The sequence below is a fragment of the Prionailurus bengalensis genome, chromosome A3 (genome assembly GCF_016509475.1).
Source record: "Prionailurus bengalensis isolate Pbe53 chromosome A3, Fcat_Pben_1.1_paternal_pri, whole genome shotgun sequence".
Lineage (NCBI taxonomy): Eukaryota > Metazoa > Chordata > Mammalia > Carnivora > Felidae > Prionailurus > Prionailurus bengalensis.
Window position 1 is genome coordinate 23,884,017 of NC_057354.1, and position 26,842 is coordinate 23,910,858.

Here is a 26,842-nt window from a genome sequence, read left to right on the forward strand (position 1 = left end):
TTCAACCCTCTCATGATTACAATGGGGAGACGATTTTGGCAATTTTAAGGAATTTGTTCACAGGCCTCTTCATCTGTAATGGAGGACCTGAGATCCAAATCTGAAGCTAACTGCTCCTCCATTCAATACTTGGCTTCCTGCTTGAGTGTTCCCCTTTGGTGGTCATGGAGATGGGGGTTTCTTCCCATGAATATGAACAGCATGGCACTGATCGCCAATGATATGAAATTGTTTCTTGGTACTCACTGTCTTTGTCCTGGGAGAGGCCACAAGTAAAGTAGACCTGAGAACAGTTCAGGGTGATAAGCTCTGTGTATAGCAGACCCACAGATCTTATGGGAACACAGGGAAGGGGGACTGCCTGGGGATTGTCAAGACAAGCAGTTGCATTGGCCTCCTGGGGTCTAGAACCAGAGGACGTGGGATCTTAAGGAGTTATTAGGAGATTAAGAAGTAATTGTAAGCTACTTTTTAAGATACTCCAAGTGATTAAGATTGATAATCACTGATTGATAATCAGAAACAGGACAGAAGGGAAACATTTTGTTATTTGTTTTTTACTTTTATTTTGTTTGAGAGAGAGAGAGAGAGCATAAGTGGGGGAAGGATAATGGTGGAGCAGGGAGAGAGAGAGAAAGAGAGAGAGAATTTTAAGCAGACTCCATGCCCAGCGAGGAGCCCAACTTGGGGCTCGATCCCTCAACTGTGAGATCATGACCTGAGCTGAAATCAAGAGTTGGACACTCAACTGACTGAGCCACGTAGGTGTCCCTGTTTTTATTTTTTAATTTTAAGATGGGGAAATACTGGAACATTTTTATAAGTCTGGGGGAAGAAGCCTCTGACAAAGAAGACAAGGAAATAAATTGTGCAGGTGGGAAGGGGTTGGAAAACAGACTGGTCCCAGTCTCAGTCCAGCCAGAGAACTGCCTTGGCAGACACTCCCGGCCTTTGCAAGAGGGCTCTTCAAAATCGCCACAGCAGTTTTGATGCAGCTGTAGGGCTTTCAAGCTCATGCTGGATTCCAGCAACTTCAGATCTGCTATATATGGTGAGCCCTGGCCATGTGCACATCCTTTCTCTCCCTCCCCCAGCCAGTCATTCTGTTCAAACACACAAGTAGCTTTTGCCCAAACCAAAGGCCTATGCAGCATCATTTTGTCAACACCGCATAAACTAAAAGCACTGGTACCTGCTACCCGGGAGCTTGGTCTCTTGGGTCCGACAGGCAGGCCACAGGCCGGGTGTAGTTCTTGGAGGAGGCTCACTGTCAGGTGAGATGGCTTCAGGAAGTGCCTCACCCCACTTGTCTGTTTGCCCACAGACGGTCCTGTGGCCCCCATGCTCCCCACATAAAGGTTAGGCTTCATCGGGAGGGAGTTTAGGAAACCAGGTGGAGATAGCCATGTACACAGCCCCAGGAAAGGGTAAGCATGCCAGCTCACAAATAAATAAACTCATTCATTAGCACACTGCTGAGGCTTGAGTGTGGGCATGTAGGCTCTGCTTCCTTGGCCTCGGCTGATGGCAGAATAAGGGAAACAAGCTATGTGAAAGTCCCCTTTGGGATTCCTTCATTAGCAGCCAGAGTGACAGACCTGTCTTGAATGCCCACCAGTCTTCATTGAATTCCAAATCAGATCCACTCGGAGCAGCTTATAAACTACCATGAGGGAGAAAGAAGGCCAAACACAACTGGTATTGTCAGAAGGCCCAAACAGAGCAAGTGGGACGGGATACTCGGAGCTGCCAATACATGGCAGGAGGTCAGCGTCAAGAATAACAAGAATTCTTCCCTCCCAGATTTAGGTAGAGAGGAGGAAAGCATGGCTAGGACTGTTGTTCCTTCGAACTCTGCAGGCAGTGTCGCTGTCTTCTTCCTTGTCTGATCTAGCAGGGAGAGGCTCTTGGAACTGTGCTGTCACAGAATGGGGGAAATAGCTGATAGGGACACTGACCTGGGAGACACAGTGGCTTAGGGGAAAGCAGAAGTTCAGGCTTCATTCTAGCTCTGCTCTTTTAAGTTACTTAAGTAATTATAAAATACATTTTAAGACTTTCCAAGTGATTAAGAAAGGTGATCACTAAAGGGAGAAACAGGATGGAAGGGAAACTTTCTAAAAATTTTTTATTTTAAGATAGGGAAACACTGAAACATTTTATAAGTCTTGAGGTAGAAGCCTTTTTTAAAAAATTTTATTTAAAAAATGTTTTTTGGTGTTTATTCACTTTAGAGAGAGAGAGAGAGAGAGAGAGAGAGAGAGAAAGAAAATGAGTAGGAGAGGAGTAGAGAGAGAGGGGGACACAATCCGGAGCAGGCTCCAGGCTCTGAGCTGTCAGCACAGACCCCGATGTGGGGCTTGAACCCGCAAACCATGAGATCATGACCTGAGCTGAAGTTGAACACTTAACTGACTGAACCACCCAGGCACCCCAAGGAAGAAGCCTTTTTACTTCCTTCTCTGCTTTCCTCAGAGCATGAGTGTTCTTTTTTGTGAAATGAGAACAGTTAAACTAGGTTGAAAGAGTGAATGCAAATGCATTTTTGAGTGACAAGTCTGATATTAGAGGGCGCCATCAGTGACAGTAATCATTATTATTATTTGCCTTAAGGTAAAATTTTTATCTTAGCCCTTTGTCTTTTGAAACTCCTAGTGAGTGAGTCTTTTTCCCTTTTCCCCTGTATCTGTGCTTACCTTTCAGTGATAGTTGGGAGTCAGGACTAGGGCTTGACCACTCCTTTTTTTCTTTACTTTGCTAGCTGAGTTATTTGCTTTCCTTATGTGTAAAAGATATCAGTATTATTTATGAGCCACTGGGATCACTGAGAGACAAGGATGTACTGTGAAGCTCAAAACCTCAATAATAAGTTGTGGGTTTAAGAACATCATCAAACTTGGGACGGGTAACTGGAATTGCTCCTAAACAGAGAGTAGTTTATATACAGACTAAGTCCACACTCAGGGTAGGTGCTTAGTAGATACTTGTTAAATAAATGATTAAATTATTTATTTAATAACAAGAATGTTTTTATTACTAGAGTCTCTCTTTGTAAAAAGATTTTTAAAAGTAATCTATTTTTGGTCACCTGGGTGGTAGAATTGGTTAAGCATCTGACTTTGGCTCAGCTCATGATCTCATGGGTATATGAGTTTGAGCTCCGCATTGGGCTCTCTGCTGTCAGTGCAGAGCCTGCTTTGGATCCTCTGTCCCCGCCCTCTCTCCCCCTCCCCTGTGTGTGTGAGCTCTTTCTTTTTCAGAAACATAAAAAAAAAAAAAGTTTATAAAAGGTAAAAATTAAAAAAAAAAACCTATTCTTTAATTTTTTTAATGTTTATTTATATTTCAGAGAGAGAGAGAGAGAATGCATGCACACACTCGTGAGCTGGGGAGGGGCAGAGAGAGACAGAGACAGAATCTGAAGGAGGCTCCGGACTCTAACCCACGAGCCATGAGATCATGACCTGAGCTGAAGTTGGATGCTTAATCAACTCAGCCACCCAGCTGCCCCTAAAAATAATTTCTTTTTTGAGGAGTTTTAGGTTTGAGCAGAAGGTTATTTCTTTTTAAAGTTTATTTTGCATTCTTAAGAGCAATTTTTATTATGTTTTATTTAGCAGGGAGGTGTTCCCCCCCCCCCCCGCCCCACTTTCTTCTCCACGTTCCCTAGAACAGAGCTCTGAAACTATGAAGTTGAATCAGTAGTAAAATGTAATTTGGCTTCTCAACATTTAATTTAAACATTTATTATGAGGAATGTATCCATGATGGAAATTGAAATAGAGCTGTCCTGTTCTGTTACTTAAACCTGGTGTTCTCAGTTGTTGTGGAATGTAGTTTCCTTAGTGACTCAGACTTAACTGTTGTACAGTCAGAGCCTGTGATGGGTGCTGGCTTTGTTTTGTGGTGGGCACCAGGGTCATCATGTCTTTTTTCGTGTTTGTTTACCATTTTGGATTTGCTTCATTCATTGTCTTTTCACCTGCCAGTGTACTTTAACCTTTTCTGGATGATTTGGGGGGGTCCTAGTAATGCTTAACTGTAATTTGCCAGACTGTCTTTGAGTTGCGCTGGGTTGTTGAACCTCAGTTGCTGTGCTATTGTTTGTGTGTGTGTGTGTTTGTTTTCAATATATTTTTAGTTTCTTTCTTTCCTGTTAGGCTGCCAATAGTTACTTTTTGTTGTTGTAGGTATTCTTGCCTCAAGTTAGCCAGTCTTCCTCTTCTGATAGGCTATTTCTAATGTGATGCTAGTTTTGAAACTATTACTGCCCTTGTGAAGATTAAATGAAAGAAAAAGAGAGTAAATGGATTCTAAGTTATGTACTAGTCATTAGAGGCAGCAGGAAAACAGTACAACTCTGGGACAAGATTATCAGGGTTCAGATCTCACCTATAAATCTAGTGGTTTGTAACTCTGGACAAGTTACTTCTCAAAGCTTCAGTTTCCTTATTTAAAAAGTCGGACAGTAGGAAGACCAGCCTTGGACTACACCAAAAGAAAAATCTTTTGCATAGTGAAGGAAACCATTAACAAAATAAAAAGGCAACCTACTGAATGGGAGGGAGAAGATATTGACAAATGATCTATATGATAAGAGGTTAATGTCCAAAGTCTATGAAGAACTTCTGTGACTCAGCATTCCACCACAAATAAATAATCCAATTAAAAATGGGCAGAGGACCCAAATAGACATTTTGCCAAAATGTAGATGGCCAACAGACACATGGGGAGATGTTCAGCCTCACTCATCGTCAGGGCAGTGCAAATCAAAACTACAGTGAGATAACACTTTACAGCTGTGAGAATGGCTAGCATCAAAAAGACAAGAAATAACAAGTGTTGGCGAGGCTGTGGAGAAAAAGGAACCCTCATGTACTGTTGGCAGGAATGTAAATTGGTATAGCCACTGTGGAAAACAGTATGGAGGTTCCTCAAAAAATTGAAAACAGAAATCCCATATGGTCCAGGAATTCCACTACTGGGTATTTACCCAAAAAATGAAAACACAAATTTGAAAATATATATGCACCTCTGTGTTTATTGCAGTGTTATCTACAATAGCGAATATATGGAAGCAGCTGAAGTGTCCATTCATAGATGAATGGATAAAGAAGATGCAATGGAATATTACTCAGCCATAAAAAGCATGAGATCTTGCCAGTTTCCACAACAAGGATGGACCTAGAGGGTATATGCTAAGTGAAATAAGTCAGAAAAATATAAATACCGTATGACTTCACTTATGTATGGAATCTAAAAAAACCAAATGAATAAACAAATAAAAAGCAGAAATAGCTTCATAAGTACACCGAACAAACTGATGGTTGCCGGAGGGGAGAGAGGTTGGGGGATGGGCAAAATGGCTGAGGGAGGAGTAGGAGATACAGGCTTCCAGTTTATGGAATGAATATGTCATGGAGATAAAGGATACATCATAGAGAATATAGTCAAAATGGTATCGTAATAGGGTTGGATAGTGACAGATGGTAGCTACACTTGTGAACATAGCATAATGTATACTTTATGGTCTGAGAAAATCTGTGCCTTTTAAACCTCAGAAGGCAGGTGTATTAACAAACTACAGAATTTTCAAATAAATGAAGAATTCCATTACCTCACTATTGCTGTTGATGAATTAACCTCTGACGACACTTAAGCATCAAAACACACAGTGTCTTTTCAGGTGAGAGGCTGACATGAGTGATTTGATTAAGAAAATTTTATGGAAAAGGACTACTGAACTTTCCCTGGTTTGTTTCTGCTTTGGAATACATTCTGTATCATGTGAAGAAGCCAAGTCTTTTTCCATGACCTGTTTTTATTGTTATAAAGTATTATTTCTTAGGCACTAACTGGGTTCAGAGGTTACAAATTTAAAATCACAGCATAAGCCAATCTGGTTGGAAGGGATATTAAAGATCATGTAGTCAACTTGTCAGATAGCTGAGTTCTCACAAAGCATTTATTCACTCTTCAGAAGTAGGCATGTTCTGTGTCTTGGGCTTATTCATTCCATCATTCAAATCTTCAGAAACTTCTGCTAGAAAGTTATTGTTTTCAGTGCTCAGTGTTGAGTGATTCTTTCTTCCCATGTGGCTTACCCATTGATTCTGACTCTTAACTCTTGGACAAATAGTCTAATTGCTTTCCTACAATATTTAAGGCAACTCACCTGTTTTTCTCCAGGTTATAGATCTTCTGATCTTTCATCTCTTCCTTTTGTCTCTTAAAATATAATATTCAGGGGCACCTAGGTAGCTCAGTCAGTATCGCTTCTCGGCCTTTTGGCTAAGATCAAGTGTAGGTAGCTCAGTCAGTAGAGCGTCCAACTTTGGCTCAGGTCATGATCTCGCAGTTCATGGGTTCAAGCCCCACATCAGGCTCACTGCTGTCAGCCTATCAGTGCAGAGCCTGCTTCAGATCCTCTGTTCCCCTCTCTCTGCCCCTACCTGCTTGCACTCTACCACCCAAAATAAGTAAATATTAAAAAATAGATATGTATATATAAAATGATATTCAAAACTATGGACAGTATTTCAAGCAGAGTCTGACCTGTGCTGAATGGAACAAAAATGTCACTTTGCACATCGAAGATATTGTATTTCCATTACTGTATCTAAAATCACATTTATTTGGGGGGTAACCTCATCATTACCTTGACATCCTTTGAAGTCAGTTGTCAACTTAAGCCTATAAGGCTTTTTCACATGTAAATGGGCATGACTCACCTATCTTGTACCTACAGTTCTTTTAGACCCAAGGGCAGGACCTTAGGTTTATCCCTGTTCAAATTCATTCTGTTAGATTCAGCCCATTGAAATGGTCTCTTGGAGTATTTTGGTTCATGGTAGGGTCATCCAACATATTTGTCTTCCTGCCCAGCCCCTTGTCATCTGCAAATTTGGTAAGTATGTTTTCTTTTCTACATCTTTAGTTGTTAACAGAGATGTTGACACAGGCCTGGCTGGAATCATTCCATTGTGCCATACGATTGCTAGTAGATTTTAATGGGCAGGATTAATTGTCAGTTTAGATTGACTATTCCATAACTATAGCAGGAATTATCTTTTGGTGAGTAGCCCAGTTGTAGCTGCTTAAAAATTTAAATAAGAGAGGGGCGCCTGGGTGGCGCAGTCGGTTAAGCGTCCGACTTCAGCCAGGTCACGATCTCGCGGTCCGTGAGTTCGAGCCCCGCGTCAGGCTCTGGGCTGATGGCTCAGAGCCTGGAGCCTGTTTCCGATTCTGTGTCTCCCTCTCTCTCTGCCCCTCCCCCGTTCATGCTCTGTCTCTCTCTGTCCCAAAAATAAATAAACGTTGAAAAAAAATTTTTTTAATTAAAAAAAAAAAAAATTTAAATAAGAGATAATATGGGGCGCCCGGGTGGTTCAGTTCGTTTAGTGTCTGACTTTGGCTCAGGTCATGATCTCACGGTTCGTGGGTTCGTGCCCTGCATTGGGTGGGCTCTGTGCTGACGGCTCAGAGCCTGGAGCCTGCTTCAGATTCTGTGTCTCCCTCTCTCTCTGCCCTTCCCTTGCTCGCGCTGTCTCTCTCTCTCCCTCAAAAATAAAGATTTAAAAAAAAATTTTTTTAAATTTAAATAAGATAATAGAAATAGGGATGTTCATTGAGATTAGGAACTAGTTTGGAAAGTTGATGACCCTGTTTATATTCTTATATATAATTAAGTATAATATTATATTTACTATTTAATAAAATAAAATATAATTCTTATATTCTTATATTCTTATGGAAAGTCTTAAGAAGAGAGCTTTATGGGCTAATTAGAGGCAATGTGGTATAGGAGAAGCCCTAAACTTTGCCCTGAGATGTTTTATTCACTTACTTATTTAGCAAATAATTACTAAGTGCCGACTATACTTAAGCCCTGGATATAGAATGGTTAAAAATAAAAAAAAATTCAGGCTTCATCTTTGCCTTCAGTGGAACTTATATTCTCATGGGGGAAATGATTTGATAATTACATAGGTAAAATCATCATACTTTCTGTGATCTGTGTTCTAGGTAGGTGCCATGCCTAGACACACACCTTGTGTGTATTGTGTATGACAAACAACACAAGTCATATATTTAATTTAAACACCTCTAGTAGCTCCATTTTAAAAAGTAAAAAGAAAATATTCTGAAATTAATTTTAATAGAAGGTTTTATTTAACTCAGTTATATTTAACTCCGCTTATATCTGAAATAATATGTAAGCATGTAAGCAGTATAAAAAAATTGAGATATTTGTAGTCTTTTTGTTGAACTAGATCTTCAAATCTTAAACTTATACCACATGTTAGTTGGAACCGGTCACATTTAAAGTGCCTAATAGCCACACGTAGCTAGTAGCTTCTGTGTTTGACAGCACAGCATTATACCCATCTTTACAGACTACTCTATGGTATTGGGCAAATTACTTTCCATCTTTAGGACTCCTGTTTTCATTCAGTAAAATGACGGATTTTGACTTGCTTATCTTCTAACAATTAAATGTGTGTCCTTTTCATGTATGAGAGTGCCTTCTGAGGTACTGTAAATAATCTCTCTCTTGATCTGGGTGTTGCTTACATGGCTATATATAACATGTAAACATCCATCAAGCTATATACTTAAGATTTGTGTGCTTTACAGTATCTATGTTATACCTCAATAAAAGTGTTGTCGTTTTTTTTAATAAGATCATTTTCAGTTTTTTTGATTCTGTGTTCTTTGCTGAAGTTACCCATTACACATGTGTGATATAAAAAATGCAAACAACCAGTTACTCTTTATGTCTTTTTCCCATCCAGGATGTGTCTAGTCCGAATGAAACAGGAAGGCCGGAGTGGGAAATACATGTGTCGTATCATAGTTCATTTCATGTGGGAGGATGTTGAGCAGCGTGGCAGAGTCATGGGGGTAAGTAAATGCTATCAGATTCTGGTCCCGGACAACTCCAATGAGGGATTGCCTGACTTGAGTTGAAGTTTTATCTGTGCTAGAAGGGCTTTGCTTTTAGATTTCTGTGTAATGCTGCCTAACGTCAAGTGGTAATTCAGCTAGAGTTGCTTCTGCTTCTGTGGAGACTGACATGCCGTGGACACTTTATGTGTTTGCACACATTATTATGGTTTGTCAATGTGAGGACATCCTGTGCATGGAAATGAAATTGTTAAGCCCAAATAATGGTGGTAGGAGGGAAGGGATGGGTTTGTTGAATGGAGGAAATCAAATAATAATTGAATTTTAGGACACTATGCCTTTGACACCAATTCAGTGTTTGAACCAGTTCTCCTCTAAATTAGTTTTGATGGAAATACCCTGGCATTGGGCCTACATTGTCCTCAGGAACTGAAAAACAAGTCCTTTATCGCTTAACCTAGACTAATTCAGCATCGTATCTGCTGAAAATGTACATTAGTACATTTAATAATTAACCCGAGAAAGGAGAATATATAGCATATATATAACATAGAAGGTAATGATAATAGAAACATGACACCAAAACATTAGAATACAGTTGGTTATACAAAGAGTAATCTTTTCCTTTGTATATTATGTGTTTTTGTGTCTAGACCATATTTTAATAGATTGTAATCCTTGTTTTTTTCCCATTTCATTGCCTCCCAGTTGGGACCATCTAAAGCAGAACCATCAGAAGGGGTCATGAAATGGGTTAATTTATTTTTTGTTTTTGTTTTTGTTTTTGTTTTTTTTCATTACAAAGTTCTCCCTATGGACTGAGGAGTAAACAAAGTTTATGTATGTATTATAAAACTCATACATATTCGGAGAATAAAAATCAAAGAATAACAAGCGTTTAACGTAGAAACAAGTGTCTCTTACCCAGGCGAGCTCCCCCAGAGTAACCTTTGTTAATAGTTGATGTGTATCCTTCTGGTTGTTTTCTATACAAATGCAAATGTATAAATGTATATTCTTTTAACACAACACAGATGGGCTTCTACTACACACAGTTTTGCATCTTGGCTTTTTAACTTAATATATATTAGATATGTTTTTACTTTACAATTATTTTTAAAATTCAAAATATTTTAACTGAGATTGAAATCTCCATACTCCTCAATCTCATTCCTGGCCAGTTATCTCCTTTCAAGACGTAGTTACTGATCCATTTTAGTGTATATCTTTTAAGGCTTTTTTCTGTGTAATTTTCTTACAGAAAATATGTAGTATTGGTTTTGTGTTTATATATTTTATTATACATGATATCATCCTCTATGTGCTAATGTGTAATAAATATGTACTTAGTTTTTTCACTCAACAATATGTCTTGGAGGTTTTTCCATGTTGCATAGGAGTTAAGTGGGAGGTTGTCCCCCATGTTTTATTTATAGTAATTATTTTCACACACTCCTATGTTATTGTCTGATGGTATCATGTGCTTACTCTTTGTAAAATTGTGGTCTTTGAGACTAAATCATGGAAATGATGGTTGCCCGTTGAGAGTGTGTTTCCAAATTCTCATGTCTTTGGAGGAACTGCATATATAGGAAGCACAGAGGACATGGGCTTGTTTTTAGATGTCTTCAATAACATTTACATGCCTTTCTCTGGGACAATAGAACATTGGCATTTATGTTCATTCTGAGATGATAGCATATGTCAGAGTTTTATCTGCTATCGTCATCATCATCATTTGTTTTGGAGATAGTGTGGATTGACTGTCTTTGTAATTGTGTTCTTTGGTTCCTTGTTCATGTGACTAAACTTTCTGCTGTCTTTGCTGCCCAGAATGGATCGTCAGCCTTTAAGCTATACGTGCAGCTTGGTGTTCTGCATGCCCTCAAGTACTTACTGTCCAACGCTGTGGCAGCACACAGTGGACATGGGTGGTGCTGCCAGTTTCAGATCACTTAATGGTAACCAGTGACACCCCTGGCCAGCCAAAGCCTTGGCTGTCTGACATACAGTGACACAGTAGCTTTTCTATTAGTTAGCTTGTTTTTCTTATCACTATTGACTAAACCCTGCTGGACATTGGACTGCTGGAGCCATGTGGGCCACAGCTGTCTACAACGTGAATAGCTTCATGAACCATAGGTACTGACTCTTGAACTACAGAAACCTCTTAGTTATTACCCTTCCACCATGAATTTCCTTTGGACCTCCATATATATATCTCCATCACAATCTCCAACACTTTGAACCTTCTTCTGTGTTACTTTATAATGTCACTTTTACTTGACGGCATGCTTAATGAAGGCAGGAGACCTGTCTTAATACTTTTTTGCTTACATAGTAAACATCAGATGAATAAATACTTGTTGAATGAATGAATTGAACTTAAGCCTCTGGAATTCTATTTTAAAGCCAACTTATCAGATAGATGATACTTGATTTATTTGTTTCTAGTCCACATATACATCAGTGCAGTCCTGCAGGAATTAGTTTTTCCTCTGCACCCCCCCTCCCATTTTATCCAACCATTCTTCTTTCTGAATTGTTCTAGATATGGTGTTGCCCTACAGAGAAGTGTGTTAGATCAGTGTCTCACTTTTTATGTGCCTGTAGTCCACCTGGGGATCTTGTTAAAATACAGATTCTGATTCTGTAGGTTGGGGTGGAGCCAGAGACAGAGAGTCTACATTTCTAGAGAGCTTCAAGTGATGCCAGTGCCACAGGTAGAGCAGGGTGAGAATGGGGCAGCCACACTTTGAATAGTAAAGTTTTCGATGATCCATAACACTCTCACAAGTTACAGACTTGTGAGTTCACCTGCATGAAGAGAAATGCCAAGCCCCAGTTTAGTTACAAAGACTATAAATAAAAGATGGTGGTTTAAAAATAACAGAGGTTTGGAAGAGTTGGGAAATTACTATTATTGCTTTTCTGTTATAATTGACTTGATCCTCCCCCACCCAACTCATGGTATAAACAGGCAGACACCCTTTATGCAGGCAAGAAAATTGTTAACTACTTCTCTGTTGTGAGTGTGATTGTATGTATGGAGGGGGTCTCAGACTTCTGTGTGCTTACAGCCTACAGAAATGGGAAAGTTAGGGACATGTGGCTGGAGAAAGTAGTAGGGAGCCAGTGTGGCTTTGTTCTGACCCTGGCTGCCAAATCTTTCCTCCTCTGTGCTTCAATTTCCTTTAAAAAAATGTGGATTATTGGGGTGCTTTGAAAATCTGTGATTTGAAGGTGGTAATTTGTAAATCTTTCTCTGTGTAATTTGACATCCCAGGTGTACATCTTTAAGAAAACTCATATAAAAAGTAGAATTCATAAGACTGATCAACGAAGTGGTGATTTTTTACATGCCAAAGAATTCTTAGAGGCTATTACTTTGAGTGGAGCCATTTGCAATTAATGATGAATCAGAAATTTGAATCAAGAACTCCCTTGAAATTAGAATTGCAGTCTCATTTGGTGAGGACATTTTCATTTAAAACATTTTTGCTTTTTATCGGCTTTTAGGAGCCCAACTATTGTGAAAAACAAGGCAGACTCATATATCATTAGTGAAGTCGGTATAAAATATAAGTGTTAAATTTGAGGTTACAAAAATCACATCAATAATTTAGAGCGTTCTAACTAAAAAAAAAATTATTTGGGATTTAAACATATAAATTAGCTGTGGAAATAAAGTTCATTATATCACCTCATCTGGTCTTGTTTTATTTCATTAACTGGTTCTTAAAAACCTTTGTGAGCTGAGTTGCAGCTGAAGAGGTTGGAGACCATTTTTCCTTGGGCCCTTGCCTCACTCCTGAGTGTTGGTAAGAGTAGAGAACTAAGACTTGACGCAGCTGTAAAAACAGACAGCGCCTTTGGCCTCAGCACTTTCTCCTGGTGCAGGCACATTTCAGATGTAAATTTCACTTTCTGCCTCTCCTACTAATGAAGTAAGTTTCTTTTGCTGGGTTTGCAGCCAGGTGTGTCCAGTCTTGTGGCTAACCGGGGCGCTTTAGTTAATTTTTCCATTTGTGACATTTCAACCAAACTTAAAAAACAAACATAAAAATTAGCTCAAGGCAGTGGCTCAAAGTGTTAATGGTAACCTTAGGCTGGCTAAACGACTTCCTCTCAGTTCTGCCCTGCCAGACATCTCCACCTTGTGGCTTACAATGAGCAGGTTTAAGCTTTCCAAGCTTTGGAGACGGGTGGGAAGGAGTAGGTAAGAAATTCCAAGTTTATCCTTATCAGTGGTCCCTGGCATGCCAGGTGTCTCCTCTGGACTTCAGATGATTTCTTGCTAGCACCTTTCCAGAATAAGGATGAACCTCTCATCACTTCAAGGTCTTCTGTTCTCTTCTGTAACAGAGCTGCTTCATGGGGTGGTGCAAAGGGCCTAGAAAGAGGTGGAGGAGCTGTGGGCTGAACTGGACTCCTTTGTAAAATTCTACTTTGCTTTTTAGAACCAGCATTTTGCTTTGCAAGGTCCTCTGTGATCATACTCCAGACTACCTTTCCAAACTCATTTCCTCTAGCTCTTTGTGAACTGTAAATATGTGAAACCTTCTAGCACATGTGCCTGGCACATAGGAAGCACTCAATGAGCATCACATTCCATCCTTGCTTCACATACTCTTCACCCCAGCCAAGCTGAATGCCTTGGTCTTCCTGTCTTGTGTCTTTCCCCGTGCGATACTACTCTAGGTTGCCTAAACACCATAGCCCCAATTCCTTTACATCCCTCCACCCCATACTAGAAGACAATCCCAGTTGTCCCTAGCTGGAAGTACCTTAGTAATTTATATGTGCCCTTCTTCTGGCTCTTACTATTTTGTATCATTGTTACTAGTGTGTATTGACTGTCATCCAGGTGAATTGCCTGGGGGCTGCATCAGTTGTATCCTTTGTATTCTCCAAAGTGCTTGTCATTGCCCCTTGGCTGAATGCTTGCCCAGTAAATAACTGATAACAGAAGACCATTCTGGAAGCCCACTGGATGTATTGGAAAAAGTGTGGTGGAGAGGTATCCTTTTTCATTTTGAACATATGTGTTTGCTCTGTTAGTCTTAAATATTGGAAGAAAAAGAAATGAGAAATTGTTTCCTTTACCCTCAGTTTTTTTTCTTTTTCTTTTTCCATGCTTTCTGATCTTCTAATAGATTTGACTTAAAAAACAATTTATACATGAGGCATTTTATGTTTTTAAACTAACAAAGATTTTAAATCTATAAAGGATGGTAAAAATAAGAATTACACATACTTTAGTTTTTCTGGAAATTTTCTTCCAGGCTGCTGTAATTCCATTCCCTTCTCCTTCCTACCTCCCCACAAAAATCTTCAAACTTCTGTTTTATTACCAGGAGGTAAAAATTTTGCTATCCTTTGCATCTCTAGGTCAGAATTAAAACTCGCTGCCAAAGGTATTGTTTAAAAGGCAAGGACCACTTTAAGGGTATAGTTTTGCTGCCAATGATATGAATAGTGGAGTGTAAATACAGAACAATTCTTTGGGCTTGAGGCCTTTAAAATAAGACATGTTTGGGGCACCTGGGTGACTCAGTGGTTTAAGCGTCCGACTTTGGCTCAGGACATGATCTCACAGTTTGTGAGTTCGAGCCCTGCGTCTGTGCTGACAGCTCAGAGCCTGGAGCCTGCATCAGATTCTGTGTCACTCTCTGTCTCTGCCCCTCCCCCGCTTGTGCTCTGTCTCTCTCTCTCAAAAATAAATGAACATTAAAAAAAAAAAAAAATGTAGGGACGCCTGGGTGGCTCAGTCGGTTGGGCGGCCGACTTCGGCTCGGGTCATGATCTCATGGTCCGTGAGTTCGAGCCCCGCGTTGGGCTCTGTGCTGACAGCTCAGAGCCTGGAGCCTGTTTCGGATTCTGTGTCTCCCTCTCTCTGACCCTCCCCCGTTCATGCTCTGTCTCTCTCTGTCTCAAAAATAAATAAACGTTAAAAAAAATTTTTTTTAATAAAAAATTTTAAAAAATTTTATTTATTTATTTATTTATTTAAATATATGAAATTTATTGTCAAATTGGTTTCCATACAATACCCAGTGCTCATCCCAAAAGATGCCCTCTTCAATACCCATCACCCACCCTCCCCTCCCTCCCACCCTCCATCAGCCCTCAGTTTGTTCTCAGTTTTTAAGAGTCTGTTATGCTTTGGCTGTCTCCCACTCTAACCTCTCTTTTAATTAGCAATAATCGCGCCTCGGATAAACCTCATTGGCTACGATACTGCCACTGCGCAAAAGCTTCTAACCTCTCTTTTAAAATTTTTTTTTAAATAAGACATGTTCTCAGAAATCAGTCCTTCTTTTGGGAAGTTTTTGTTTTTGTTTTTAAATATCCTAAGCTGGGGGATACCTGGGTGGCTAGTCTTTTAGGTGTTGGATTCTTGATTTCTGCTCAGATCATGATCCCAGAGTCCATAAGGCTCTGCTCTGGGTGTGGAGCCTGCTTGGTATTCTCTCTCTCTCCCTCTGTCCCTTCCCCACTCACATGTGCATGGACACTCATGTGCATGCGCTCTCTCTCTCTCTCAAAAAAAAAAAAAATTAAATGTCCTAAGCTGTTGGAGTGGATATTTGTTTATTAGGTGAGAGAAGCCTAAATTCTTAGAAGGCAGAGCAATTTCATTTTGGGATTGGCTCATGAACTTTAGCAGGGTCCAACTGAGATGTATCTTTAGTAGATGCATTCTTTTTTTTTTTTTTTTTAATTTTTTTTTCAACGTTTTTATTTATTTTTGGGACAGAGAGAGACAGAGCATGAACATGGGAGGGGCAGAGAGAGAGGGAGACACAGAATCGGAAACAGGCTTCAGGCTCCAAGCCATCAGCCCAGAGCCCAACGCGGGGCTCGAACTCACAGAGGGCAGGAGATCGTGACCTGGCTGAAGTCGGACGCTCAACCGACTGCGCCACCCAGGCGCCCCTAGTAGATGCATTCTTTACACAAGTTTCCTAACCTCAGGTCTTAAGAGGTAGCAAGAGCGCTTAGAGTACATGGTTTAGACAGTTTTGTCACTGATCAGATGCCTGGGAGCACACATTCGGAATGCCAGTCTGATGGCTTGGTTGGCCTGTCCTTCTGGGTTGCATATTGGACTCACTTTATTTCAGGGATTGTCCCTGAAAAAGAAGTTATAAACCTTTCTGAATTGAATTTAAATTGAATCTAATTCTGTCTATGCACACGATCATTTATCTCTCTCATGGCTGTTTTTACATCCAGTTATAGATTGTGAATTAACTGAGGTCTGATTCATATTTGTTTATCTTTGTATTCCTATGGTACCTAAAATGGAGCTTTATACTCAGTAGGCATTAAGTAAATGTTTCTTGACTGAGTAAATCGGTAAGTGAATATGATCCCCTTTGTTATCTTCAGTTTCCCTCATGGAATTTCTGTAGGAGAAAGACAGTGAACTAATTCCATTTTGAAAGCCCTGGCTGCCTTGGTGCATGGACACCTAGGATACACTTCTTAAATACTCTTCATACTCCCAATTCAGTTCATCATTTCAGAACTGTTTACCTCTCCAACCTATCGTGTGTATATATATATATATATATATATACACACACACACACACACGAGATATATATATATATATATATATGTATGGATATATATATATGTATGGATATATATATGGATATATATATGTGTGTATATATATATTCATTCATTCATTCATTCATTCATTCATTGCCTCCAGTCTCTCTAGGTGCCCAGTTCCCTTTGACATCTTTTGTACCATAGATTCTAATACTGCTTAGACCTGTGTGTACTGAGCACCCCGCCATTTTCCACATCTCCCTTTCAGGGGTTAATGGTTCTTCTAAATAAATCTCTGGGAGCTCCTGGGTGGCTCAGTCGGTTAAGCATTTGACTTTAATTCAGGTCATGATCTCATGGTTCATGGGTTCGAGCCCAGCATTGGGCTCTGTGCTGACTGCTCAGAGCCTGGAGCCTGCTTCAGATTCTGTGTCTCCCTCTCACTCTGCCCCTCCCCTGCTCGTGGTCTTCTCTCTCTGTCTCTCAAAAAGAAAAACAAAACATTAAAAATAAATAAACACATCTCCCTCAGGAGACGGGATAAATAGCTCCATGAACCTATTCTTCCTAGGTTTCTTGTCTTGCTTCTGCTGTCATCTCTATCAATCCAGCACCCCCCCCCCCCCACCCGCTGGAATTCGTAGTCTTCCTCAACCCCTGCCTCATCCTCTGCACCCAAATTGTCATGTCACTTTTCTGCCGAAACTATCTTTGGATTTTATCCTCCCTTCTGTTCCATTGCTTATATCCACCCTCATCATCTCTCCTTTATTGCACATGGCCTCCTAACTAGTTCCTGGACTTTCTCTACTCTAGTGAACCCTGTCACCACATAAACCACCAGAGGTTTTTCCAATTTCTACATCTGATTGGATCCCTCCTGTGTCTAGAAATCTGAGGAACAAAATTCAAACATCTTAGCAATGGTATGTAGAACTCTTCATAGTTATATAGGAAAATGTTCTTAGAAGATACAGTATTTAGGATTGAAATGTTTTGATATTTTCACATAGTTTAGCAAAAGAAAAAAGGGTGTGTGTGTGTGTGTGTGTGTGTGTGTGCGCGTGCACAGAGAGAGACATGAAGCAAATATTACAAAATATTAACAATTGTGAATCTAAAAATCATACAAATTTTTGTTTTCCTACTCTTACATTTTTTAAGTTTGATTTTCAAAGTGAAAAACGGGACGGGGGGGGAAGAAATCTTCATATTCTAGACCCCGCCTACCTCTTTAGTCTGATTGCCAACAAACCTCTAATACACAAATGTTCATGCTCAAGCGCGTCTACACGCACACATACATGACAGATTGTCACTGATGCTATAGTATGCATCTGGATAGTACCTCTTACACACAGCTTTACCCAGCATTCCCTCCCCCACCATAATAATTGGTATATTTGGCCACTCCCTTCTCTCTATTGCTGTAGCACTTTGCACAAACTTCTGAGAGAGGACTTACCATGATCTACTGTAATTGTGGGTTTGTGTAGGTCATGCCCATTAGATGGGATGAGGATCCTAGGATTCCTGGTGTCTTACACAGAGTGCCTGACACAGTCACCCCTCAGATACCTGTTGAGTGAACACACGTCCTTGCTTCTATTATTAGTGACTGGGCAGCACTATCTTTCAAATACTGACTTAATGAATGGTCTCTTATCACACCTAGATTCAATTTCTCTGACCACCCTCTCCCCGAAAAGAGTTTCATTTTTCTCTCCCTGACCTCCCTCCTGGGCTCCTTGGCTCTCTCATCATTTATATTTCTAATTCACTTTATGGGATAAATGAACCTTAGGATGTTAGATGGAGTGCCTCAGATATCTCTCATTCAATGGTTCTCAATCTGAAGGGGCTCAGATGTGGTTATTTTGAAACATCTCCCCAGAAAATTTCTGATGTACATCTCAGGGTGAGGACTATAGATCTGGTCCCACTGTTTTAATTTATGTGGTGAGAAAATGTGGTCCCAGAGAAGTTAATTGATTTGCCCGAGGTCATGCAGCTAGAAAATAGCAGAATGAGTACCCAAACTAGGGGATGCTGGTTCCCAGTCCAGTATCCACTTTATTATACTGTGATCCCTCACCGGGGGTGTGGGCGGGGGATCAGTTTCATGGCAGTTTCCTTCTCCCTGGTCTTCTTACCAAGGACTTCCAAAGGCCAAGAGGACAGCTTTTCTCGAATCTCGAGGCATTCCATTTCTTCAGCACAGTCCCCAGGCTGAGGCCCCTTTTATTCAGACTTTCTAATCCAATACGGCAGAGGTTTCCTACTCAACAGGACTAATAGAGATTAAGGGGAAAAAAGGACAGGTGAGAATGCTAACAATGTTCTGAATTTGTTTCTTTTTCCAGCATTTAGAGTCTGAACGTCTCCACATAGTCTGAATTTGCCTTAGTTGATTTTACAATTATTTTTCAGAGACTCCTTGGTTGTGTTTTTTTAAGAGTAGAGGAACACGGAGACTGAACACTGTGCTAGGAGAAGCTGGGCTAGGAGACTAACAAAGGCGGTATTATACTGTGCGCTGCCGACCCAATAAATGAATTCAGGAGACACCTAGATGTGTTTCTCGTGGAGGGCGTGAGGGGGAGGGGTCTGGTGAAAAGGCAGAAAGGTGGGATTAAAATAAATTAAAATGGGGCCAGCATGCTGGATAAGGGGACAGCCTCTTCCTGTTCCCAGTGTTGCTTAAGATTTTTCATTCTGTTTAGTTCAAAAGCTAAAACTAGTCTTTAACCATGTACTTCATACTCTCCCATCCCCCACTTTCTTAACATCAGAAAAGAATTTAGTTGTAAAACTATTTCAGTCTGATACAGCAGTGTTTATTGTTTGAATGCTACATCTATTGGATGTCTTAGACTATTGAAACTGGAAAGGAACCTGAAATAAACTAGTCCAGAGAGTTTCAAAGTGTGGTCCTCAGACCAGCAGTCTCAACATCATTTAGGAACTTGTTAAAAATGCATGTTTAGGGCTCCACCCTGGATCTGCTGAATCAGAAACTCCGGTGGTAGGGCCCAGCAATCTGTTTTTGGGGTTTTTTTTTAAACGTTTATTTTGAGAGAGAGAGAGAGCACGCACACAGGGGAGGGGCAGAGAAAGAGGGAGAGAGAGAATTCCAAGCAGGCTCTGCGCTGTCATGTCGAGCCTGACGCAGGGCTCAATCTCACAAATTGTGAGATCATGACCTGAGCTGAAATCAAGAGTCAGACACTTAAATGACTGAGCCACCCAGGGGTCCCACCAGCAGTCTGTTTTAACAGACTCCCCAGTTAGAGGGCCACTGCTCTAGTCTCATCCTGTCATTTAACTGATGGAGAAACTGGCTCAAGGAGAGCTGGATAAATTTAAGTTAGAAATCAACTAAAGAGAGGAGCTCAAGTCTCCTGAGTGCCAGCTCTTACTGTTCTCCCTGCTGAGGGGAGCAGGGTCTGGGCATGGGCAGGTGCCCTGTGAAAGAGGATTTCAGCATAATACAGAAACGTAGTAGCTAACGTTTACCTAGAACTTTCTCTTTGTTGTGCACTTTATAAATACCATATGAATTTTACATTTACCACAATCTTTCCTGTGAGGTCATATATCTATCCTTGTTTTATAGATGAAGACACTAGAATCAGAGGTTAGTTATTAGTTTCCTGTAGCTGCTGTAACAACTTACCACAAACTTAGTGGCTTAAAACAACACAAATTTATTCTCCATAGTTCTGGAGGCCAGAAATCAGCTTCACTGGGCCAAAATCAAGGTATTAGCAGGGCTGTGCTCCTTCTGGAGGCTTTAGGGGAGACTCTGTTCTTTGCCCTCTCCAGCTTCTGGTGGCTGCTGGCATTCTTTGGCTTATGGCCACATCACTCCCTCTGTGGTCATGTTGCCTTCTCCTCTGCTATCTGGGTCTAGGGGACTTCTGCCTCCCTCTTATATGGGTACATGTAATTATATTCAGGGCCCACCTGAATAATTCAGGGTAACCTCCGTATCTGAAGACCCTTAATCTAATCATAACAACAAAGTCCTTTTCCCCCATATAAGGTACATTCCCAGGTTCCAGGAATTAGAATGTAGATCTCTTGGGAGACCATTATTCCACCTACCAGTAAGGTAACTTAACCAGTCTTACACAGTGAATATGAGCCTGGATTGGAACCCAAATCTGCCAGACTCGAGAGACCATGCTCTTAATCACTACCCTGTACTGCCTGAAAAGGTCATCATCACTAGGAACTATGGCTCTAACATAAGCATTGAGATTTTTAACCCAAGTGTTGTTTCCTTCTTCCTCTATCTTGTATAACATTACTTGTCACATAACACTGAAGTATGCCTGTATGTTGGTCTGGACTCCTTCAGTTAAATTGTTAGCTCCTAGAGGGTAGAGATTGTATCTTTTTTCTTCCATTTAAAAAAATGGAGTTATAATTCATCTACCATAAAATCCACCATTTTTAGTATATATATATATTTTTTTAATTTAATTTTTTAAGTAAATTCACAGTGTTATGCAACCATCACTGTCTTATTCCAGAACATTTTCATCATCTCAAAAAGAAACTCTGTGCCCATTAGCGGACACTCCCCATTCCTTTTTTCCCTCAGCCCCTGACAACCCCTACTCTACTTTCTGTCTCCATAGATTTACCTATAATGAGGCATTTCATATAAATGGAACCATGTAATATGTGGCCTTTTCTATCTGTCTTTCACCTAGCATAATGTTTTCAAGGTGTATCCATGTGGTGTGTGTCAGTACGCCATTCCTTTTTTTTTTTTTCAAATGTTTATTTATTTTGAGAGAGAGAGAGAGAGTGTGTGTGTATGAGTGTACAAGGCAAGCCGGGGAGGGGCAGAGAGAGAGGGAGAGAGAGAATCCCAAGCTGACAGTGCAGAACCTGCCTTGGGACTCGGTCTCACGAACCTTGAGATCATGACCTGAGCCGAAATCAAGAGTCAGACGCTCAACTGACTGATCCACCTGGGCGCCCCAGTTCTTCATTCCTTTCTATGGGGTAGTCTATTGTATGGATATGCCACATTTGATTATCCATTTATCAATTGATGGACATTTGGGTAGTTTTCTATTTTTTGGCTTTTATGAATAATGCTGCTGTGAAATTCATGTACAGGTTTTTGTCTGAACATAGGTTTTCAGTTCTCTTGGGTATATTACTTAGGGGTGGAATTACTGGGACATACAGTGATGCTAGTTTAACTTTTTGAGCAACTCCGGTATTGCATTTTGTATCAAGTTATTTGAATTTCAGTGTGACATCTATTGTTATTTGTTTGTAACAAATAGCATTCTCATAATATGTAGTCTTAATCATATTTCTCATCTTACTGCCAAAAAATTTTTATACCTGTAACTATTTACAGTAGAGAGAATGGATGGTATGGTATAACGGAGGGAGTTCTGGCCAGCATGACCACTCTCTGGGTGAGCTCAAGTAAGTCAAATCACCTCACCTCTCTGGGGAGGAGAGCTAGATGATTTCTAAATTCTCTTCCAGACTTAACATTCCGCAACTCTGTGAGAGTCTGAAAAGCTAGCCTTGTGTTAAATCCCAGAGCTTGTGTTCTGTTTTTTTAGCAGTTCATCATTCTCTGTCTGATTTCTGTTCCCAGACACAAACAAGGTTTTACCCATCTATCCATCCATTTTATTGTGGCCTGCTAGCTTCCATGTACTCTGCTAGGCACTGGAGATACACAGATGATGAAGATACTGTCCCTGGCTCCCCGGTCTAGTAGGAAAAGACAAACATATAAGCAGGTGATTACAGTATTAAGAGATTGTGATATTTAAAAATTGCTGAGAAGGCCCAGAGGAGAGAAGCTTGGAGTAGATGACATTTGGGTTGTATCTTTTCAGATAAGTGTTTGACAGATGAGAGGAACCTTCCAGGCAGAGGAATAGTATAGGTAGAGGCAGGATTGTGTGAGGACAAAGCATGTTTGCCTTTGTATGGTGACTTTTGTCCTTTTCCTGCAGTGCTGAAATCAGACTCTCTTTATTCAGACTAGCTCCATTTTGAGATCATTTTGGGTGTCCAGTATTCAGAGACTCCTTGACTCAAAGGTCTGCAAAATAACATATTTTGTCTAAGTCCTGGCCACCTATAGAATTTCTTCCCCCCCCCCCCCCCCTTTTTAAGGGCACTTCAGACTCAATTTCAGAGTAATGAAGTTCCCTAAGTGGCTAAGGAGCCTTGATCAAGATTTGGGTTTTTTCTTAACTTAAGCTTAGTTTGGGCTCTTGCAAATGCCCTCTGGTCTCCCTGAGGGTTTTAGTTACATAAAAATATTAGCAACATAAAATTTTACAATATGATCAGCACAGCACAAACTAAATTTCTAACCTTTGACTAGAAACATATATGGAAGGCTTTGTGTTTTAAACTGCCCCCTTCCCAGCCTCCTAGCCTTCATGAGAGGTCATTGTACAGCTCTTTCCATGGTCACTGTTCTCTTCCCTTTTACTGGAGGGCAAAACTAGGGCAGAGAAATAATTTTTATTCACTTCTGAAAGGTTACAGTAATAAAGAAACTCTTGTTAACATCAGAGAACGTTGCAGCCAAGAGTTTTCACAGTCTGGCATTGTTTATTTTACATGTAATTTGGAACCTTCTGCACTCTTAAAATATTGGCACAAAAATGTTTTAACTGTTGAAGTACTTCATTGCAAGCAGCAGTAGTGTGGTGTCAGAGGGGCAGCAGGGCTCTGGAGAGCCATTTGCCCTGTTCCTGTTGGAGAGAAAAACGGTGTAAGCGTGCATGTGTGTGTATGTGTGTGCACATACACGTTCACTCAAGTATACATGAACCTTTTTGCATTTAGAAACAAGAACTTTCTCTGTCTTGATGAACTTATATGCATACCTTTATTTAACAATGAGAGTGGTAGAACAATCCTGTTTTCCTGTTGCCAGGGCTACCAGAAAGTACAGAGCTTCCCTTATTTAGGTATTTGATATAATTTTTCATTATCCTCTCTCTCTCACACAGACACTTTATTACTTAACTCTTTTCTCTTACTTTTTTTTTTCTTTTCTTCTTTTGGTTGAGATGTATACTGTGGGCCAGATTCTGGCAGACATTTTACAGATACCATCTCAATCACAAATTGCCTGGTTAGAGAGGTGAGTGTACCCATTTTGTAGCTGAGGAGAACTGAGGGGCAGAAAAGTTGAAGAACTTGGCTGTGGCCACCATAAGAAGTCACAAGCCCAGATCTGACTGACTTTCAAACTTTTGCTCTTTTGGCCATACCTCATACCTTTTGTTATAAGCCAACTTGAACCTTTTTTGGAAGTAGGTAGAATATAAGAACAAGTGAATGAACTAATGACTAACCTATCCATTGATAGGAGTAAAGTCAGTTGTGTTGATTGAGATAGTAATAGAAGTACCTGGCTCCATCAAAGGGCTGTTGTTATTGTTGATGTTGTTTTGTTAGGTTGAAATTAAGATTTGAAAATAATTACAGAAGGATCCCATTATTAAATGGGAAGAATACTGGCATGGTGATTGGGCATCCATAGTTCCAGGCTCAACTTTGCTCCTAGAATTTGGAGGATCTTCTCTTTTCCCCCATCTGTTTCATGTCCTGAGGTCTTAAAATAGAGCTATTTATATTAACCTAGCCTTGCTCAGATCCAGGGATTCCCCAAGGCTGATTATGCTCTCTCTAACCTATCTGGTCTGTGAACAGTGGCTTCATAAGCTCTTCTTCCTCCAGATCTCTCTTCCTTGGCCTCCAAAGTGGAGCCTTGGCAAAAGAGGCAGAGGTTACCCCCACCAGGTGAGCTCTGTGAGCTCTGTAGAGGTATCACCAAGCCAGGCCCTTCTCTAGCCAGGGATCTCTAGCAGGGGGCTCCTTCCCCTATAGGAGTTCTATCTGGCTCTGAGAAAAGGATGCTCTGCTATCATATATGTATGTGTGTAACTTCCCAAGCACTTACCTCTCATCACATGGGCTTTGGAGCCAGACAGACCTGGGTTCTAATCCATGCTGTGCCATAACCTTGAGACCCTAGGCAACTCTCTTTACCTTTCATTGTCTACATTTCTTTCTCTATAAGTCACACATAGCATTTGACTTAAAAAATATGATGCTAGTAATGACTTAGTACAGTGCTTGGCACATTTTAGTCACTTGATAAAATAGGCACTGTTTGGAACCTTTCAATGGCACCTAGCGTAGGCTGCCTTATTTGAAGATTTATGTATACATCTGTTATGCCTCACTGGATTCTGACTTTCTGGAGGACAGAGATCATATCTTTCATCTTTGTCTCGCTTATTCTGCCTGGCATAGGTCATGTGCCTTGCAGGCACTCAGTCGAAGTTGGCTAAATCTGTTAGGATGACTTGGACAGAGCAGGGTGGGCATGAATATTTTAGTTTCTCCATCTGAACTTGGGGAAATAGTAACTCCTTATTTTGGAGCCTTTGAGGACAATTTAAAACGATATGTGTGAAGTGTTTGGAGCCCTTTGAAAGGAGGGTACTGGGGAAATTAATGGTGTTTTTGCTTTTCTTGGGAAAGCCCTTTGTGGTTCCTAGTGAATAAATTACTTGGAGTGAGTTTTCTAACACCTCCTACTCTGCTTTTTTTTTTTTTTTTTTTTTTTTTTTTTTTTTTTTTTAAATAACTGTCTGCTGTACTGCTTCTTTTGCTCTGACTTACAAAGATATATATTTTTGGTTTTGGACTTTTGACCTCTTTCTGCTCCCAGGAGAGAAATTTCTATCAGAATAATAAAAGGTGTAAACTGTGTGTGTTGCCCCTTTTGTGGGCCTTGGGTAGTTCAGCTGCTAGGGTTAAGAATCAGCAGGCTTGTGGTTTGTGCCTGGTTATGGGGGAAGTAGGAGACGGTTCCCATTAAGCACTCCGTGGCATTCTCTGTGTCTCCCACACTACTCCTTTCATCCCTGTCCTATGCCCTTTTGCTGAGATTCTTTGGATTTCAAATGAATTCTAGTGTCTGTGGTATTTTGAGTACAGATAATTTATGACTATGCTTCTTCTCTTTCAAAGACAGAAGGTGTTTATCATCTGCTGTGCTTTGGGTCCCAAGCTGAGTTGCCTGCCAAAGAGGATCCTCCTTCCGGAGGAAGGAGAGGATGGGAGAGTTGAAAAACCACTCACTAGTCTTGGAGTCAAAAGAGTAGGGAATTAAACTTAGTTCCACCATTAACCGGCAGCTTCAGGTTGAAGAGACTAGACCAGATTATTTCTAAGAGCCCTTCCAACTTGAAAACAATCTGAGTTAAGAGTTTTCCAATCCAGGGTAGTATTCAAAGTAGGAGAACAGCAGTTTACCAGACTTCCTACTTATTCTGTAAGCTTCTTTTGCTCTCTAGCCCTGAGGGAACTGGCCCTTTTCCTATTATCCTCAGCTCAGAGGCCCAGAAGAGACTTGAGTGGATTTGGGGACCAATTTGGGGTTTGTAACATGCTGGATTTGTGGTCTGAAGCCATGGGTAGACATGGATGGCAGAAGAATTCCGCTTGGTGGTGACGGCCAGGAAGTGTGTAAAGGAAGTCCAGACTGCTCTGGCTGATGACAGGAAGCCCCATTCAGGGCTAGCCCTCACTGGTCAGAATTGCAAAGCAGTCAGTTTATATTTTGTGTCACTTCAATGGCCGGCAATCTCCTAGAAGTTTGATAGGCACAAAGATGATCCTCATTTAATCTTTTCAATTGAGGACACTTAGTCCTGGCAAGAAAAAATGGCTTGTTTGGAGTCCTATATTAGTAGTAGAGCAGAGATTAAAATTTACCGCTGATTGATTCTTTTCTTTTCTTTTCTTTTCTTTTTTTTTCTTTTCTTTTCTTTTCTCTTTTCTTTTCTTTTCTTTTCTTTTCTTTTCTTTTCTTTTCTTTCTTTTCTTATTTTAAGTTTATTTATTTATTTTGAGAGAGAGAAACAGCCTGCGAGGGAGGGGCAGAGAGAGAGGGAGAGAGATTCCCAAGTAGGCTCCGCACTGCCAGTGCAGAGCCCGACGCAGTGCTCAAACCTATAGACCGTGAGATTATGACCTAAGCCAAAATCTAGAGTCAGACACTTAACTGACTGAGCCACCGCGTCAGCCCCAACTCTATTCTTTTCATGACATCATATTATTACCTTTGCCATTCCCTGGAGCTCCCATATATACCCTCCATTTACCTTCTTGTGATACAGATCTCTTTTGATCCTTTTCTCTTTAGGTCAGTGTTCTAGTGTCTAGCACAGTGTTTAGTACATAATAGGCCTTTATCAAGTGTTAGTGGTTGAGTGAGTGAAATCACAGAGTCTATTCCTAACTCATTATCAGAATGAGAATCAGTGGGCTCCCATCCTATCCCCAC

At 40.5% G+C, this 26,842-nt stretch overlaps 1 protein-coding gene and 1 pseudogene across 3 annotated transcripts in view; one reads left to right on the forward strand and one right to left on the reverse strand.

The window, feature by feature from the left end:
* Positions 1–26,842, forward strand: part of LOC122497522 (ubiquinol-cytochrome-c reductase complex assembly factor 1) — a 103,077-nt gene that overhangs the window by 48,907 nt on the left and 27,328 nt on the right. For all 3 annotated transcript variants that reach the window (XM_043604669.1, XM_043604670.1, XM_043604671.1), the window contains one exon: positions 8,796–8,904. In XM_043604669.1, the coding sequence (XP_043460604.1) occupies positions 8,796–8,904 (109 nt within the window). The remainder of the gene's footprint in view (positions 1–8,795; positions 8,905–26,842) is intronic.
* Positions 14,873–15,165, reverse strand: LOC122467466 (annotated as a pseudogene).